General features: G+C 41.3%; 2 protein-coding genes across 3 annotated transcripts; one reads left to right on the forward strand and one right to left on the reverse strand.

The window, feature by feature from the left end:
• The first annotated feature begins 176 nt into the window (after positions 1–176).
• Positions 177–13,903, forward strand: LOC114677672 (histone H4). Of its 2 annotated transcripts, XM_078000874.1 has the most exons (4): positions 177–1,195; positions 1,391–1,515; positions 4,941–5,094; positions 12,451–13,903. In XM_078000874.1, the coding sequence occupies exon 1, from the start codon at positions 211–213 to the stop codon at positions 520–522; it is 312 nt and encodes a 103-aa protein (XP_077857000.1). In that variant the 5' UTR covers positions 177–210; the 3' UTR covers positions 523–1,195; positions 1,391–1,515; positions 4,941–5,094; positions 12,451–13,903. The 2 variants fall into 2 exon arrangements, with proteins under 2 accessions (XP_077857000.1, XP_077856999.1); XM_078000873.1 differs by lacking the exon at positions 12,451–13,903 and having other exon boundaries at positions 4,941–7,237.
• H2BC6 (H2B clustered histone 6) lies at positions 4,679–18,297 on the reverse strand. The gene is made up of 2 exons (XM_001086637.4): positions 17,066–18,297; positions 4,679–5,545 (listed from the first exon to the last, which is right to left on the reverse strand). Exons 1-2 carry the CDS (start codon positions 17,081–17,083, stop codon positions 5,150–5,152), a joined length of 414 nt encoding a protein of 137 aa, XP_001086637.3. The 5' UTR covers positions 17,084–18,297; the 3' UTR covers positions 4,679–5,149.
• Positions 18,298–18,301: the final 4 nt, after the last annotated feature.

Here is an 18,301-nt window from a genome sequence, read left to right on the forward strand (position 1 = left end):
GAAATCCCAACTGAGACTCTTTTGTTGCCTCAGGCCCCTCCTGGTCTCCTCCATTCTGAGCAAGGGAGAATTGCACAGAAGGGCGGGAACTGACTGTGGTTCCCGCCACTGCTCATGAGGTTTTCAAACAGGTCCGTCATACTGTTATAAAAGTGCTGCGTGGCTGTGCCAGAGGTATTGTGTTACAAGCTTAACAGCTGCACTTTCGACATGTCTGGTCGCGGCAAGGGTGGGAAGGGCCTAGGTAAGGGTGGCGCCAAGCGTCACCGCAAGGTGTTGCGCGACAATATCCAAGGAATCACCAAGCCAGCCATCCGCCGCCTGGCTCGCCGCGGCGGCGTCAAGCGTATTTCTGGCCTCATCTATGAGGAGACTCGCGGAGTGCTGAAGGTTTTTCTGGAAAATGTAATCCGCGATGCTGTCACCTACACGGAGCACGCCAAACGCAAGACGGTCACAGCCATGGACGTGGTGTACGCGCTCAAGCGCCAGGGACGCACTCTGTATGGCTTCGGCGGCTGAGTTTAGCTCCACAGTTTGCTATCGCAAAACCAACGGCCCTTTTCAGGGCCACCTATCCACTCAGGAGAAAGAGTAGTAGTCACTGCTTAAAATTAATGTAGTTTCACGTGTTTAGTAGCTTCGGTTGTCAAGTTCAATTGTTTTATTACGTCTTGGCTTCATATCTTACTGGCTATTGAGGATAGTGTATCTTTTATTTTTTGATTTATTTTCAGACAGTCTGGCTCTGTCTCCCACGCTGGAGTGCAATGGCGCGATCTCGGCAAACTGCAGTCTCCGCCTCCCGGGTTCAAAGGATTCTTGTGTCTCAACCTTCCGCGTAGCTGAGACAACAGGCTTGCGCGCCCAACACCCGCTAATTTTTGTATTTTTTGTAGCGATGGATTTTCGCCATGTTGCCCAGGCTCGTCTTGAATTCAAGCTCAAAGAGATTGCCCCTCCTCGGCATCCGAAAGTGCTGGGATTACAAGCGTGAGCCACCACGCATGGCCTGTGTTTTCTGTATTACTGTAAGGAGACTGATGGCAAACTGCCGCTAGCATTCTGCATGGCTATCAGAGAAAGAAAGTAGCAAAGACTGTAGCTGTTGGAAAAACAAGGTAACAAAACCTGTATCACAGAAGGCAAGTGGTAAAGGCTGATTCTGCTGTGAAGAATAGGGAAAAAAATGGAGGTAGGTACTAGTTCCTACCAAGGCATTGTTATATGAAAGGAAGACAAAATGGCGTTCACATGGTTATGGGTATAGGGGGATAGGAGGTGTGTGGGAGGCACTTAACTGGCAAATACAATCTTTAAAGAAGAAAGTAGTAATTACCGTGGGAGAAACAACCATGAAAGTATATAAGATTCTCTCAACATTTTTCAGTGGAATGGGAAGAGGCCAACTTGTTTGGCTGTGTTCCTCTGAGCTGCCTTCCATCCGGAGCTACTGATTTTCTATTGTTGAATTTAAAAGGACTTTTTATTAATGTACCCGCAGCCAATTTAAAGGTATGTTGATCGAGTTTTTGTTGTTGTTGTTGTTGGCCTTTTATCTTAAATAGTTTTAGACTTTATTATTAACACAAGTCATTTTACCTTAAATCATAGATCAGGCCACTGTGGTTGCATGAATGGGCATTTAAAACCGAGGTTATCATGATTAAATTCCCACCTTCTTTCCCTCTACACCTCAGGAAATGAGACAAAAATAAGTATGCCATTCTCTAGTGGGTTACTCCAGTCCTTGTTCTTAATCACTGTAAAATTACAATCTCAGGACTATCAGTATGACACTATTATTCACTGTCCTCAAAATGGATTTTAGTTTGTGGAGAATATTGCATAAACCCTCATTTTTCCAATAAAGTTTTTTTCACTTTATCATAATAAAAAGAAAGCTGGACAGGTGGCTGTCTAGCAAGAGGCAACATTTCCTGGTCTTTCTGGGAGCAGATGTAAGCATGTGGCTACATTATTTCTAACACAGGTGAGACACAGAAAAGTTACTACCAGGTCTGGGCTTTGAAACTTTCATGTTACCTTCTTCCCCAGCTATAATGGTATTGATTTTGTTTTGAGCAAGCAGAGACCATTAGGCCCTAGGAGATGATAGAACGTTGACTTGGAAGGAACGAAATTTCCTGATTGATCACAAGGAGCAGAGCTGCTTCACAAAGCTGGACTAATCACAATGGATTTGTTCCATGAAACAAAAATACCTGTCTTTAAGCTTATTTATTGTTAAGTCTCTTTGTAAGCAGCATAATTTTATCACACAAAATTCAGTTTTGTTTCATTGTGGAATGTCCTTCCATTGACCTAAAAGCTCTTTGCAGAAAAGCTGATGCCAAATGAGCCTATCGACTTGGTATCACCTCTGTTGTGTTCCATTATAGACAGAACACTGGGGCTAATTACAAGTTAGAGATCAGGCAGGGCACATGGCTCATGCCTGTAATCCCAGCAATTAGGGAGGCCGAAGTTTGTGGATCACTTGAGGTCAGGAGTTTGAGACCCTCCTGGCCAACACGGAGAAACCTCATCTCTAATAAAAATACAAAAATTAGCCGGGCATGCTGACACAGGCTTGTAGTTCCAGCAACTTCCAGGTCCGGGTCAGAGAGACTCTATCCAAAAAAAAAAAAAAAAAAAGTTAAGAGATCAATGGGTAGACTAGATAGTCTATATGTCTTCAGCAGTGGTAACCTATATATTTAGTGGGCTGACTTCCTTAAAGAGTGGTCCTGCCACGCACGATGGCTCTCACCTGTAATCCCAGCACTTTGGGAAGGTGAGGCAGGGGCATCGCCTGAGGTTGTCGGGAGTTCGATACCAGCCTGACCAACATGGAGAAACCCTGTCTCTACTAAAAATAAAAAAACTAGTTGGGTATGGTGGTGCATGCCTGTAATCCCAGCTACTCAGGAGGGTGAGGCAGGAAAATCGCTTGAACCCAGGAGGTGGAGGTTGTGGTGAGTCAAGATCTTGCCATTGCACTCCAGCCTGGGCAATGAGAGTGAAACTCTGTATCAAACAAAACAAAACAAAACAAAAAACAAAACAAAACAACAACAACAAAAAACCAAGAGTAGTTCTTAGTAATAGATGGATCAAAAACTCCTTTGAGAATCTGTTGAAAATAGACATATGAACATAGACATTTTCTAAGGCTCATGCTCGGAAACTCAAGGAACTCCTAGGGCTCCCTGGATTCCTGTCAACAACCAGAAGTCTGGGATTTCAGGGTCTGAGATCTAGAGATCCCAAATTTAAAGATGGAGAGGAATCACAGACATAATACTAAATAATACATTGAACAGGAGTAAGTTTATTTTGTTACTATTTACTGAGTGAAACCGACTTATGTATTCTTCTCCTTTTTTTTTTCTTTGAGATGTAATTTCCCTCTGTGTCCCAGGCTGGAGTGCAGTGGTGTGATGGCAGCTCACTGCAACCTCCGCCTCCCTGGGTTCAAGCAATTATCCGATTCTTCTGCCTCAGCCTCCCAAGTAGCTGGAACTACAGGCCTGTGCCACTATGCTCAGCTAATTTTTGTATTTTTAATAGAGACAGGGTTTTGCCATGTTGGACAGGCTGGTCTTGAAATCCCGACCTCAGATGATCCGCCCTCCTTGGCCTCCCAAAGTGCTGGGATTACAGGCTTGAGCCACCATGCCCAGTCTATTGTCTCTCTTCTTTTACTAGGAAGATAAATCTCTTGTCTGTCTTGCTCACTGCAGTATTTCAGTGCCTGGCACAGAGGGAATGCAGCCAGTATTTGATGAAATACTAAATGAAATCCCTTCAACTACTTTCTGATTTGTTTATTGTATCCCCTGCTCCATTACTCCTGCCATTTCTTTGGCTTGAAACTTTATCCTCTTTCAACATCATTATTTCCCTCCACTGCATCCAGTCTCCTGCCACAGGAAGCATATTCCTAGAACTAGTTATAATTTTGTTAGTCCCTGCTCACAAGCTTTCTATAACTGTCTGCAAAATAAATCTAAACTTCATTGTTTGACATTCAGACTTCACAATCTTCTCCCACATCTTTATCACAAGAAAACTCCATGTAAGCAGGAGGCTTGGTTAGCATATTTTTTATATCAGCAATCTCCTTTAACAAGCTCTCCATGTGATTCTGATGCACACTCGTCTGAGAACCACTGTTCTCAGTGCAAAAGTCCTCAGTACAAAATTCACTGCTTGGCACTTCAATGTGAATGAATGACTATCCATTTTCAACCTACAGGATGTAGCTTTCATCCTACCTTCGCCTGGAAGGTGCTTGTATCAGGCAGTGCAGATGCCTCCTCCCCAAAAGTCATTTCCCCTCCTTTCTTCCTAATACAACTTTATTTCTTTGTTCCCTGACTTGTTCTCCGGAGAAGGCAGAGTTCCTTTTAGCCTCAAGGATCTGATTAATTTGGCTACACTATCCTAAAGATCACATGCCCCTTATTAATGATTGGATTGGGGATAAGTATATAGTCAGCTTTTGTGATTAGGAGAATCCTTAACAATGGAGACCCAACTTCTCTAAGAATATGATTAAGATGAGATGGGGATTGTCGACCAATGAACAATGTGTGTTGTGTGCAAATGCGAGTGTGGTTGCACAGAGAATTGTCTAGTTGGTGAAACCAGACAGGTCGCAGAGGTGGGGCAGTGGAGGGAAGAGGGTTTTATTTTTTCCTTTAGAACCTAAAAATCCAAATTAAGACCTTTTTGAAGGAATTGAGAAAAGAAAGGAAAAAAGCAAATTCAACATTAAGAACTATTTTGAGAGCAGCAGTCTCCTCCTTCCCCACCCCCGCTCCAGCCCCCTATGTGGGCTTCTTTTGTAAAACCCGTAGACTTTTAAGGACTCAAGAAGAGAAACGTAATTCGTCTTCATAGAGCAAAACCATGAAATTACTGTTGTCTCTTAGGTGCTATCGACTGATACCTCATAAAACACGGAAAACAGTTTCATAAAGCCACCAGCCCAACAAGTACCATTTTAAGTTTTAAAAACATGCCTACTTCAGCTGCAAGAGTTTCCAGTAACTTCACGTGTCAGTATATAGCTCCAATTGTGAAAAGGTGAGTGGCTCTGAAAAGAGCCTTTGGGTTTACTAAGGCAGTTGCAGGGCTAAGTTTACTTGGAGCTCGTGTACTTGGTGACGGCCTTGGTGCCCTCCGACACGGCGTGCTTGGCCAGCTCCCCGGGCAGCAGCAGGCGCACTGCCGTCTGGATCTCCCTGGAGGTGATGGTCGAACGCTTGTTGTAATGCGCCAGGCGGGAAGCCTCGCCGGCGATGCGCTCGAAGATGTCGTTGACAAAGGAATTCATGATCCCCATGGCTTTGGAGGAGATGCCGGTGTCGGGATGGACCTGTTTCAGCACCTTGTACACGTATACGGAGTAGCTCTCTTTTCGGCTGCGCTTGCGCTTCTTGCCGTCCTTCTTCTGCGCCTTGGTCACGGCCTTTTTGGAGCCCTTCTTTGGGGCCGGAGCGGATTTCGCTGGCTCAGGCATGCTACCTTCGCTGTTCTGCAAGTAGGAATCAAAATGAAATCTACATCTCATGATCCTCGGAATTTGTAGACAATGTTATGTAAATGAAGATTTAGTTTCTCTATCTCTGATTCGTTCTTTTGTCGTGAAGTCTGCATGCAAATGAAGGAGCCTAGGTCTACTCTCCTATTGGTCGTATCCTGAGAGCAGTTTTCGTGCACGGGTCACCTAATTAACATTTTATATAACACGTTCCTGGCATTCCAAACAATTCAGATTAGTTTACTTATTCATTTTAAAAACTAAAAGTTGCTCTCCTCTATGCTTTTAAATGCCAGGGAGACAAAGCTTCTGGCGCAGTTACGTCTTCGAAATGTAAGGTCGGTTTAAAAGCTCCTGGAAAAGCTATTCCTTGGCATTCTGATGTAGATTCTAGAGCAGCAGGAGAGACCTGAAGAACGGCGAGCTAGGCGACCGGCGGTCACCCGCACAATCCCGAGAACAGTGTTTCCCACTTTTTACAGAGTGCACAAACACATCATGAAAATAAAGGGCAGGCAATAATGGTCCGGAGAACAACAATAACAACAACAACAAAAGTAAATAGCATCTCTTGAAGAGAGCTAAGACAGGAAAGCATGTCTTAGCCAAAATGGCTTCAGTCCTTAATGGAAAAGCAAGTCACACCTAGTTTAGCCCTACAGCGAGGATCCGAAATAAATATTCAGTCTTACTAGTGAAAATATTATTTAAAAAATTAAAATGAAAGAGTCCGCTATTTAACAAAGAGCTTTACTTTCAAGTTATTATCATCATCTTTGGCTAAAGCCCGCTTCTTAGCTAACTGTTCAGTTTAAGAAACTGTTCTTCCTAAATTTGACTGTCCTTTTTAAGCCCTCCTCCTTCACCCCAGGCTCCCCAGGCCCCTAGACCCTCTTCTCTCCTGCCACCATTCCCATTTCCTGGGTCCTAAGTCTCCAGGCATGAAGGTGCTGTGCAAAATGTATTCCACTCTGTGAGTTAGCATCTAACAAAAGTGTACTCTGAATTTATTGTGTCTTATGTTTGTTTCACAAAGTAATTTGTTTTTCTCACTTCAGTGATGACGAGAAAACTTTAAAATATGTTTAACATCTTTTTTTTTTTTTAATTTCCAATTTAGCTAATGTAGCAGTGTTCAGAATAGCTAATGAGCTTTATTTGTATTTATTTAATCAAAAAATCTTGGGGCGGGCGCGGTGCCACTTTTCCCTTAATACGGTTTAAATGTTCTGTCTCATTTGTCTTTCTCCTTTTGGGATTACACGTCTGTAATCCCAGCACTTTGGGAGGCCGAGGCGGGCGGATCACAAGGTCAGGAGATCCAGACCATCCTGGCTAACAGGGTGAAACCCTGTCTCTACTAAAAATACAAAAAAATTAGCTGGGCGTGGTGGCGGGCGCCTGTAGTCCCAGCTACTTGGGAGACTGAGGCAGGAGAATGGCATACACCTCGGAGGCGGAGCTTGCTGTGAGCGGAGATCCTGGCATTGCACTGCAGCCGGGACAAGAGAAAGAGAGACTCCATCTCAAAGAAAAACAAACAAACAAACAAAACGGCCTGGAGTGATGACTCACGCCTGTAATCCCAAAACTTTTGGAGGCCGAGGGGTGTGGATCAGGAGGTCAGGAGTTTGAGACCAGCCTGGCCAATATAGTGAAACCCCGTCGATACTAAAAATACAAAAATTAGCCGGGCATGGTGGCGTACGCCTGTAGTCTCAGCTACTTGAGAGGCTGAGGGAGAACCCCGGAGGCGGAGGTTGCAGTGAGCCAAGGCTGCACCATTCCACTCCATCCTAGGTGAAACAGTAAGACTCTGTCTCAAAAAAAAAAAAAAAAAAAAAAAAAGCTTATGTGATATTACTTTTTTCTCATTTAACAGAAAGGGAAATTAGAGAACTCAAGGGGCGGCATCCTGCCTAAAACCCCATTGCTTATACTAGGTGTAACCAGAATGATGATTTAGGCAATCTGACTTGTATCTAGTCCGTTAGAAGACATCTTCACCTACCTTGGTGGGCTGTGTTGCAAAAAGAGAAACGGCGTTTTTCTCATGTTAAAAGAATGGAAAATGAAGCATTTCTTTAATGACTAAAAGAGGTTAGAAATGAAAAAAATTTTTGATTCTATGGTATAACTTAGTAGAGAAAAAGGAGAAAGACAAATGAGACAGAAAATTTAAACCCTATTAAGGGAAAAGTGGTAAAGGGAGAGAAAAAATAAACAGACGCAGTGGAAGGAGAGACAGACGTGAAGAGTAGGATAAAAAGAAAAAGAAATTCACCTAAAGAGGATGAACTAATATGTTGGAGAGACACAAAATGTATATACACAAAGAAAACCACAGAGAGTGGAGTTCATGATACAATCTGCAACTGCAAGAAGAAACAGAAAGAAAAGTGCAGATGAAGGCCCTTAACTACATCCAAACTACACATATCAGATATTCAACTGACAAGATTGGATTGAGACCCTTAAGTGATTTAAATGAGGTAGGTAACACTGCCATTCGTGATTTTTGAAATTCCTGCTAAAGACTAAAATTTCTGTACTTATATATCTATATGAATAAAAATGGTGATATGGCACACAATTAAGAAAAAGACAATGGGAAATTTAAAAGTGACAGTAACTGTAGAGTGGCATTGAGATTTCCTGTTTCTGATTGAGATCTCAAGAGAGTTTTAAACTTTTTATAGTGAATAGATTTGTACAAAAGGGTATACGCAACATAAACAAGAATTGTAAAACAAATGGTTGGTACTTAAAAACCCAGTTTAAGAAGTAAAATATCATTAGTAATTAATAGGCCCTGTATAACTCTCCTCAATTCAGTGGGAGAGACAGGAAGAACTTTGAGCTAGGCAAACAGCAATCACTCACATAATCTTATGAACAGTATATTTCACTTTTCACAGAGTACACATGTACATCATCAAAATAAAGGGCAGTTTAAGAACTAGAATGTCAGGCCGGGCACAGCGGCTCATGCCTATAATTCCAGCACTCTGGGAGGTCAACACGGGTGGATCATCTGAGGTCAGGAGTTCAAGACCAGCCTGATCAAAATGGTGAAACCCTGTCTCTACTAAAAATACAAAAATTAGCTGGGCGTGGTGACACACGCCTGCAATCCCAGCCACTTGGGAGGTTGAGGAAGGAGAATTGCTTGAACCCAGGAGCTGGACGTTGCAGTGAGCCAAGATTGTGCCTCTGCACTCCTACCTGGGAGACAGAGCGAGACCCTGTCTCAAAAAAAAAAAGAATTTTTTTTTTTAGAGAAGGGGATCTCACTATATTGCCCAGGCATTCTCCCGTCTTAGCCTCCCCAGTCACTGAAATTACAGGTGTCAGACACCAAGCCTGGCCCTACATTTTGTTTTAATCAATCTTATTTTTGTTTTTGTTTTTTGGTTTTTCTTGGTTTAAATATCTAAGAATGGATTCATAAATTGTAAGTCATTTCATTTTGCCTATTTTTATCTTCACATAAATGGAATCACAAGCTGTATATAATTTTATGATGTTTTTATCCAAACCAATGTTTCTGAGATTCATTCATGTTCATATATGTTACTCCAGTACCATAGTTTCATTATTTTAAATAGCTAAATATACAGTAACACTAGTTTACTCAATTTATTATAACAGACCTTCATATTGTGTCTATCTGGGATTATCGAGGTCATTACTTCGGTGAACTTTCTTGCACATGTTTCCTGGTGTAGATGTGCACACATTTCTCTAGTATATATGTAATAAGGTGAGAGGCTGGTTGAGACATTCACATAGAGCTGCTCAGGGTGAAGATACATCTATAGATCTAGAGCTCAAGGCTGAAGCCTGGCATAGAAAAATGGCAGGCCACCCTGCCATCCCTCAACCCTTAATGTCCTTGCAAGGTTTGAAATGTCTGGATGGAGGGAACCATTTTCCATTTCCTATTTCTCACTAGGTAATATATATTTTTTTCAGCTTCTGAGTTCCCTTCCCTGCCCCCCTTCCCTCCCATCCTTTCCCCTTCCCTTTCCTTTGCGGGCATGGTAGCACACACCTGCAGTAGCTTGATCTCAGCTCACCACAGCCTCTGCCTCCTGGATTCAAGCAATTCTTGTGCCTCCGCCTCCTCAGTAACTGGAATTACCTGCATGTGCTACCATGCCTGGCTAATTTTTATATTTTAGTAGAGATGAGGTTTCACCATGTTGGCCAGGGTGCTCTCGAACTGCTCACCTCAGGTGATCTGCCGGCCTTGGCCTCCCGAAGTGCTGGGATTACAGGTGTGAGCCACCACTCTTGGTTGGGCCTGATTACTCTTTTAAAGATATTTTGATTGTTATTGATGATAGGATCTTTAAAAGCAAAATTCTATGAATTAAATCTGTTCATTTTTTCTTGGAAATTATGTAGAGATGGATTAGTGAATTTAAATTTTATTAGATAAAATTCCTTGATAAGATAAATTGCATGAATTTCTTTTTTAAATAATTCAATCAAAGCACAGATAGAGCATCAGTAATTAAAATGTTCAGTGTTAATTCAAGTAGGGTTTGGTTGTTTAAGTTAAAGAAATGAAACAAAATGAATGACAACCCTATAGAAATGTAAGATCCAAGAGGGCAGGAATTTTTGCTTGTTTTATCCATTGATGTATATCTAGCACTTAGAATAGTGCCTGGCACATAGTACCTTCACATAAACATGTGAAAGCTGGCAGAATGTTCCAGATTACAATATGCCATTTTGGCATAAGGATTATTTTGAGCTAAAGGGACTTAAAAACAGCAGATGCAAGAGGGGTGCTCTGATCTCCCGTTTTTCTTCCTAGAAGTAGAAGATAAAACCTCCCTATAGAAGATGTGCTCCCTGGCTGGGGTTAGTGGCTCACACCTGTAGTCCTAGCACTTTGGGAGACCGAGGCGGGCAAATCACGAGGTCAAGAGATGGAGACAAAAATTAGCTGGGCATGGTGGCACCTGCCTGTAGTCCCAGCTACTTGGGAGGCTGAGGCAGGAGAATCGGTTGAACCACGCCCGGCTAATTTTAGTAATTTTAGTAGAGATGGGGTTTAACCATATTGGCCAGGATGGTCTGGATCTCATGACCTCGTCATCTGCCCGCCTCAGCCTCCCAAAGTGCTAGGATTACCGGCATGAGCCACCAGGCTCGACCAATGAGTCTTCTTTAAATCACATATGATGAAGGGTGGTTTTTGCAGTAAGCCATTTTTGGAACAAAAGAAGGTGGGGAGGATTTCTTTAACCATTGCTGTTTTTTGATCACAGAGCTCAGATAAAGGTAAACAGGCCATTGAAAACTGCCTATAAAATAGGCAAAATTAAAATGAAAAATAATATCAATATTATTAGTTTCAATCAATGATATATCATTTAAATCTCACTGGGTCTGATGTTTAAAAAAATAAAAATGTAAAAGATTAAATACATTTGGTTTTATTTTAATGTAATCAGAAATTAGTGACATATATTATTTAAAGCAATATATGTTGGATATCATGAAAATTGCCTGTCTAGTCATACTTCCTGAATCCCAATTGCTCTCAACTCTTCTGAGGTAGTAATCACTTGATGATGAGCTGAAGGGTGCTGTTACCTGGACCACAGGATCATTACTTTAAAAACAAAATTGGCTGGTATGCTTACAAATAAGTAGATTTCTCTGATAGTCATCTTTCCCATAAAAGTTCTCTCTAGCTCCAAGAACGGTGATTTTTTTTTTCAGGTTTACATACAATGAAACTCAAAAATAATGTGAGATATTAAATTAAATGGAATATATCCAAGGTATTTTGCTATATGCTTGTAATTTCATGGAAGTTTTATTTTGCCTTTCTAAAAAAAAAAAAAAGCATGTGTCAGTTTCTGAACATGAACAGTATTTTATCTTTTTACGATTTTTTTAAATTGAAGCAAAGAATATATGTAATAATGTGCCTTAGAGAGTACTCCTCTTATTTGGGCCTAAAAACAAATCATGCGTGGATTTAAAAAGACAATAATAACAATAATAAAGAAGATGAGGGACAAATATCCCCGGAAAATGTTTACCAAGACATTGCTAGTTTAGCAATATTAGTATCAGACAAAATATTAAAGCAAAGGTTTACAGGGATAGAGAGGGACACTGTAAGGACTCTTATCTGCAATGTGGAAAACAAGATATTCCAGAAAACTCTATTGAAGCAATACACCTATGAACTAGAGAAACTACAACCAACAAACTAGTACTTAGTTACTCAATTAACAGAAAACACAAGGGGCCGGGCAAGGTGGCTCATGCCTGTAATCCCAGAACTTTGGGAAGTCAAGGCGGGTGAATCACTTGAGGTCAGGAGTTGGACACCAGCTTGGCCAACATGGTGAAACCCATCTCTACTAAAAATACAAAAATTAGCCGGGCGTGGTGGTGCGTGCCTATAATCCAAGCTACTCAGGAGGCTGAGGCAGGAGAATCGCTTGAATCTGGGAAGTGGAGGTTGCAGTGAGCCGAGATCATGCCACTACAGTCCAGCCTGGGTGAAAGAGCAAGACTCTCTCAAACACACACACACACCCCCAAAGAAAAAAAAAAGCAAAGAAAAAACCACAAGGGAAATTCCCATAAACCATCCAGAACAATAAAATTTAGAAGCTGAAACGAGGGTGACAAATAGGACATCTTTGGTTCTCTGGGTGCAAATACCATTAATCAGGATTCCGAGCTCTGGGAATTAAAGTCTGCCCCTTAGGGAATAGAATTCTAGGCTCTTAAACAAAAGTGAAGACACATAGCATAAAGCCAGAATGCTTTGAAACAGGGGTAGCCTGGAGAAAAAAAGGAAAAAAGAAGAAAAAAACCTAGTAAACATCCCTGGGATAAAACCTTGTTTGTCTCTACAGGACTCTGGCTCTGAGGAGGTGGATGGAGAAAATTGGCCCCAAAGATTTAACCCTAAGTTTTAATGAAGTCTTGAGTTCCAATGAAGACGTCCTGATTGACTCAGGCTTATAGTGCCCCCTCGTGCCTGATGAAGACAAACACAAACCCCTTCAGGAGGAAATCATCTTGAACCCAAGTTCTCTACATTTATACACATTATCTATTTATTGAGCAATCATTTATTGAACACCTATTATATGCCAGACACTCTGTCAGGAACTTAGGATGTTTAAATATAAGGTCGTAACAAATGTCACAAAATTGAAGAAAAACAGACACTTTGGAGAGTTTGGCTTATAAGCAAAGAAGAGCCTTCTATTTCCTCCTAGATCCCTAAGCAAACAAAGGATTTCAGATATTGAAATGATTAGATACAGACTATAAAAATAACTATTTACTAAAAGTTTAATGAAATAAAAAATAGAATAATAAAACAATCAAGGAGCACGGGATAATCAAAACCAAGTACATTTGAAAAAGAACAAAAGAGAACTTTGCTATACTCCATAATGATAAAATAAAAATCCAAAAGTAAGATGTAACATTCAAAACCTTATATGCACTGGACTACCGAACCACTACTATGTCAATAAATAACTGACAGAATTAGAAGGGGAATTTCAAATTTACAATTGTAGGGTAACTTTTCAATATTCTGTATGAGTGTTAGACACTTATATTACAAACAAAGAAAAATGCTAATGGTTGTCCAGGATTTGAATAAGACAATAAGCAAATTTGATCTATCTATGATTACCTTCATTTGACATAGAAAACATCCCTTCTATTTTTCAAAGCATACATTAGACAATTTCAAAAAAAAAATTAATCCTGGTTTCAGAAAGTTATAGAAATTAATGAAGATAACTACAAAAAGGGAGATATAAAGAACGATAAGAGAATGCTGTGTAATGTTTACAAAAAATTAAACTCAGTGGAAAATAATTTTCAAGAAAAAGAAGAAAATTAATAGACAAGCTGAGTAAACAAATTATGATTATGAAAATAAGGTAGGCAGTTAAAAAAAAAAATCTTTTCTGTGTCCTTCCACCCAAATACTGCCAAGTCCAATCTGATTTTCCAAGTTTTAGTGAATTTTTAAGGAATAGATCATCTCTTATTTTTTTTTTTTTTCTGAGATAGGTCTCGCTATGTTGCCTCCGCTGTAGTGCGGTGGCTATACACAGGCGTGATGGCAGCACCCTACAGTCTCTAACTCCTGGGCTCAAGTGGTCCTTCTGCTTCACCTCCTAAGTAGCTGGGACTACAGGGACATGCCACCTCACTTGGCATGATACCTATTTTACAGAATCTGTTACTATAGAAAAATAGCTCTCCTACTCACTTTTTTCTTTTAAAATTGTATAACGTTATTAGCAAAACTGGAGGAGAATACAAATTTTAAAAAGGGAGAAGAAAAAAACAAAAGTATAGCTTTGTCTCAGTAATGAACATTCATTTTTGTTTTTTAGAAATAAATGCCTATTATGAGAAAACATGGAAACCAGAAGAAATTGCAGAGACCATATTATTTAAATAAATAGCATATTATATAGGGTTTATTCTAAGAATAGAAGGAAGTTTAGCATTCTAAATCTGCCAGTTTAAGAAATTAATAAAGGAAGGCCCAGAGCAGTGGCTCACGCCTGCATTCCTAGTACTTTAGGAGGCCGAGGCAGGTGGGTCACTTGATGTCAGGAGTTCAAGGCCAGCCTGGCCAATGGCAGGAACCCTTGTCTTCTACTGAAAATACAAAAATTAGCCAGACATGGTGGCATGCACCTGTAGTCCCAACTACTTGGGAAACTGAGGCAGAAGAATCACTTGAACCTGGGAGGTGGAGGTTGTAATGAGCTTAGATCAAGGCACTGCACTCCAGCCTGGGTGACAGAGTGAGACTCCATCTCAAAAATAAAATATAAAATAAAAAGATTAATAAAAAACGTGATCATCTCCAAAAATAATGAGAAAGCATTTAACAAAATGTAACACTCTTTCATCATAAACACTTAACAATGAGAAGAGAACTTCATAAGGAGTAGCTACAGTGAGTATAACACTTAATGGTGCCATTTTGGAAGGATTCCCATAGAGGTGGAAGGAAGACAAGTGTGGTGTGAAACTACTCCTATTCAACATGGCATCACAGAGTTTGGCCAATACCATGAGATAGGAACAGACAGTGAGAAGAGCAAGGATTCAACAGGAAAAGATGATTATTTTTGAAAATAACGTAATTGTCAAGGTAAAAGTTCATGAGAATCTATAAACAATTACATCAAATAAGAATTGGAATTAGTGGGCATAGGCCAGGCACGGTGGTTCACACCTGTAATCCCATCACTTTGGGAGGCCGAGGCGGGTGGATCATGAGGTCAGGAGATGGAGACTATCCTGGCTAACACAGTAAAATCCCGTCTCTACTGAAAATACAAAAAATTAGCTGGGTGTGGTGGCACGTGCCTATAGTTTCAGTTACTCGGGAGGCTGAGGCAGAAGAATCGCTTGAACCTGGGTGGCAGAGATTGCGGTGAGCCGAGATTGAATCATTGCATTCCAGCCTTGGCGACAGAGCAAGGCTCCGTCAAAAAAAAAAAAAAAAAAGAATTGGAATTAGTGGGCATAAGAGTACCATACAAAAATTCATGGCATTTTTGTACACTAGCAATTACCTATCTGAAATCAAGATATTATAGAAAAGCTAGACATCACAACAGTACAACAGATTCTAAATCCAAGAGTAAATATTCCAGATGTATATGATAAAAATTTTGTAATGTCATTAAGTACATAAAACAATATCCATTTTAAAAAGAGGCAGCTTTATAGTGTACTATGTTTATGTTTTGTGATGATTCAATATACTAAAATGTTCATATAAACTCTCCTAAAAGGATAGTTTTCTAAATTACTGAAAAATGTAATGTCAAGCAAACCCTAATGAATATTTTGTAGAGCACTGTAAAATTCATATCAATGAATGAAAATAGTCAAGATGATTCTCAAAAAAGAAAAAAAGAAAAAGGAAAAGAAGAGAGTGATGGGCCATGACTTACCACTATATATGAAGACATATGAACCTACAGTAATTAAAACAGTGTGGCATTTGGTCTAGGCATAATCAGCAGGTGAGTAGAACAGAGTTAGGCATTTTTGGAGTTTTCTGGGAGCCTCTTTGCTGACATATTCTAATTGCCTATAGATAGCTCTTCACTGGATGCTTTAACTCTGTATCCCTGGGAATAAGGTGGGTAGAGAGGGTGAATAATGCTAAAATATTTCTCTGATTCTAAACTCAACTCACACTGTTTGCTATGGGAATCTGGTTGACTCAAGTTGGTGTGTGTTTTCAATGCAGAGAATGGAGACTTCATCTCCATACATGGTGTTGGGGTGCTGAAGCAAGATGAAGAGAGAAGCATCCCTGAAGGACCAGAGAAGTGGTAATTGCATGGGCGTGTAGTGTGATATGGGGAGAGTACCATAAAAAAAAGAGACAGGTATATACTGTACTATATTTATGTGCAGTACTATTATTGGCAGAGAGAAAAGTGGAAATCTCACTGATCATGTGAAATGCAAGGTTTTGTTTTTACATGTTGTTAAATTAATTCCTTAGAGTTACCAAGAGATAATATTTGTAATGTAAAGAAGGGACCCTGGAGCTAACCTGCCTAGGTCAGAAAGCTCTCTGTCATGTATTAGGCGTAGGACATTGGACAAGTTATTTTAAGCTTCACTTGGTATATACTCATGGGTAAAAGTGGGATAACAGGCTGGGCGTGGTGGCTCACACCTGTAATCCCAGCACTTTGGGAGGCCGAGGCGGGCGGATCACAAGTCAGGAGTTCCAGACCAGCCTGACCAACATGGTGAAACCCTGTCTCTACTAAAAATGCAGAAATTAGCAGGGCATGGTGGAGCGTGCCTGTAATCCCAGCCATTCAGGAGGCTGACGCAGGAGAATCGCTTGAACCCGGGAGGTGGAGGTTGCAATGAGGTGAGATCGCACCACTGCACTCCAGACTGGGCAACAGAGGGAGACTCCATCTCAAAAAAAAAAAAAAAAAAAAAAAAAAGTGGGATAACAGTGCACAGATATGTTTTGGGGCTGACATTAGTATCTGGAAATCACTTAGAAATGTATGTGTAAAAAATAAAAAATAAAAAGAAATAAAAATAACTCGTAAGTGTTGTCAGCTATGTGCACCAACGGCTGCATTGTCTTTCTTGCTCCTGAAGTGCTTCTGCCTTCGTGGGCACCTTCCTTTATTAAAGTCATATGAAGATTAATATATAACGTCTTCTTCGACTTAAATGTTCATTTTTTCCCTTCTGACTTTAGAAGAAATTAAAATATTTTCATAAGCCCCCAAAAGAACTTTGGGCCCTAGACACCGTGCCTGCTGTTTAATGGAGGACGGCGCTAACTGTACCTGAAGATGATTTTTTTTTAAAAAAACATTCAATTAGGAAATAATTATTCGCACACATTCATATACATACATACACCGAATCCTCACACGAAGAGCCCTACAGGCGTGAGAACAGTAAGGGAGGTGCAAGAAACGTCACCTTGGAGATGGGAGGCATATTTTCAGCTACTAGAGAAGGGGGGAAGTGCCACCTCTCTGAGAAGAAAGCAGGAGGATGCTGAGAGACTGAAGCTGAAATTTTCTTCCTGCTTCCTCACTCTTCTCGTTGGTTTCAGCAGTCTGAAAAGCTCTTGTGAGAGGAGCAAAAAGATCAAGGGAAGATTATTGCCTGGCTTCTCAGTCTTCAAAATTTCCGGTCCTCTGTTTTTTTGTTTTGAGACGGAGTCTCGCTCTGTCGCCAGGCTGGAGTGCAGTGGCGCGATCTCGGTCATTGCAACTTCCGCCTCCCGGGTTCTAGCGAATTCTTCTGCCTCAGCCTCCTGAGTAGCTGGGACTACAGGCGCGTGCCACCATACCCAGCTAACTTTTTGTACACCTGGTAGGGACGGGGTCTCACCGCGTAAGCCAGGATGGTCTCTATCTCCTGACCACGTCATCCGCCCGCCTCAGCCTCCCAAAGTGCTGGGATTACAGGCGTGAGCCACTGCGACGGCCGGTCCTCTGTTTTTAAACTGTCCACCGGATTGTTCGAAGTCTCCGATGTCCGGCGATCTGGTGGCCGCAGAAGAAAGAGGTCCACTCGCCGGGGACTGGGAACCACCAGCTAGCTGCCTACGGGGAAACGTCCCGGACGCGCGCCGGCGGACGTTAAACGTTAGTGACGCCATATGCGGGAGCCGGATGGACGTAACGTGGCAGCGGCTTAAAGTGTGGCTCTGTCGTCAGGGCACGGAGGGGCGTGGCCGGACGGCCCTATGAGGGGGCGGGCGTTTGTGGCAAAGGTTGATGGGATGACCTTATGAGGGAGCCTGCATGGAGGGGCACGATGGGCCCCAAGACTCTTTTTCATGCACGCATAGCCGTACCGGGAGTAGGATGACCGCTGCCATTTTTCAGGACCTTTCATCTTCGGCTTGAAGTTCTGTGCGATTTTCCGGCTTTGTGTGGCTATTTAGTATTAACATTTTAGGGCAGTTTCATTTCCTTTAAAGTAAAGCTCTCCAGATATGGTCTCCGGACCAGCAGCATCAGCATCACCTGGATAATTTAGAAGTACAAATTATCAGGTCTTACCTCAGATCGAATGCATTAGAAAAGTTTTGTGACTGCTTCAAAACATTGTTTCCCTTAATTCAGATGCTGGAGGAGACCTTTCAAATGGCAGCTTAGCATAAGCTAATATGTTTTTAACTTCACGTTCATTACCAAAGCCAAA

The sequence above is a fragment of the Macaca mulatta genome, chromosome 4 (genome assembly GCF_049350105.2).
Source record: "Macaca mulatta isolate MMU2019108-1 chromosome 4, T2T-MMU8v2.0, whole genome shotgun sequence".
In the NCBI taxonomy this organism is placed as follows: Eukaryota; Metazoa; Chordata; class Mammalia; order Primates; family Cercopithecidae; genus Macaca; species Macaca mulatta.

What these genes read in the sequence shown, in the direction of transcription:
- LOC114677672 (XM_078000874.1), top strand. Translation starts at nt 211, where the DNA reads ATGTCTGGTCGCGGCAAGGGTGGGAAGGGCCTAGGTAAGGGTGGCGCC.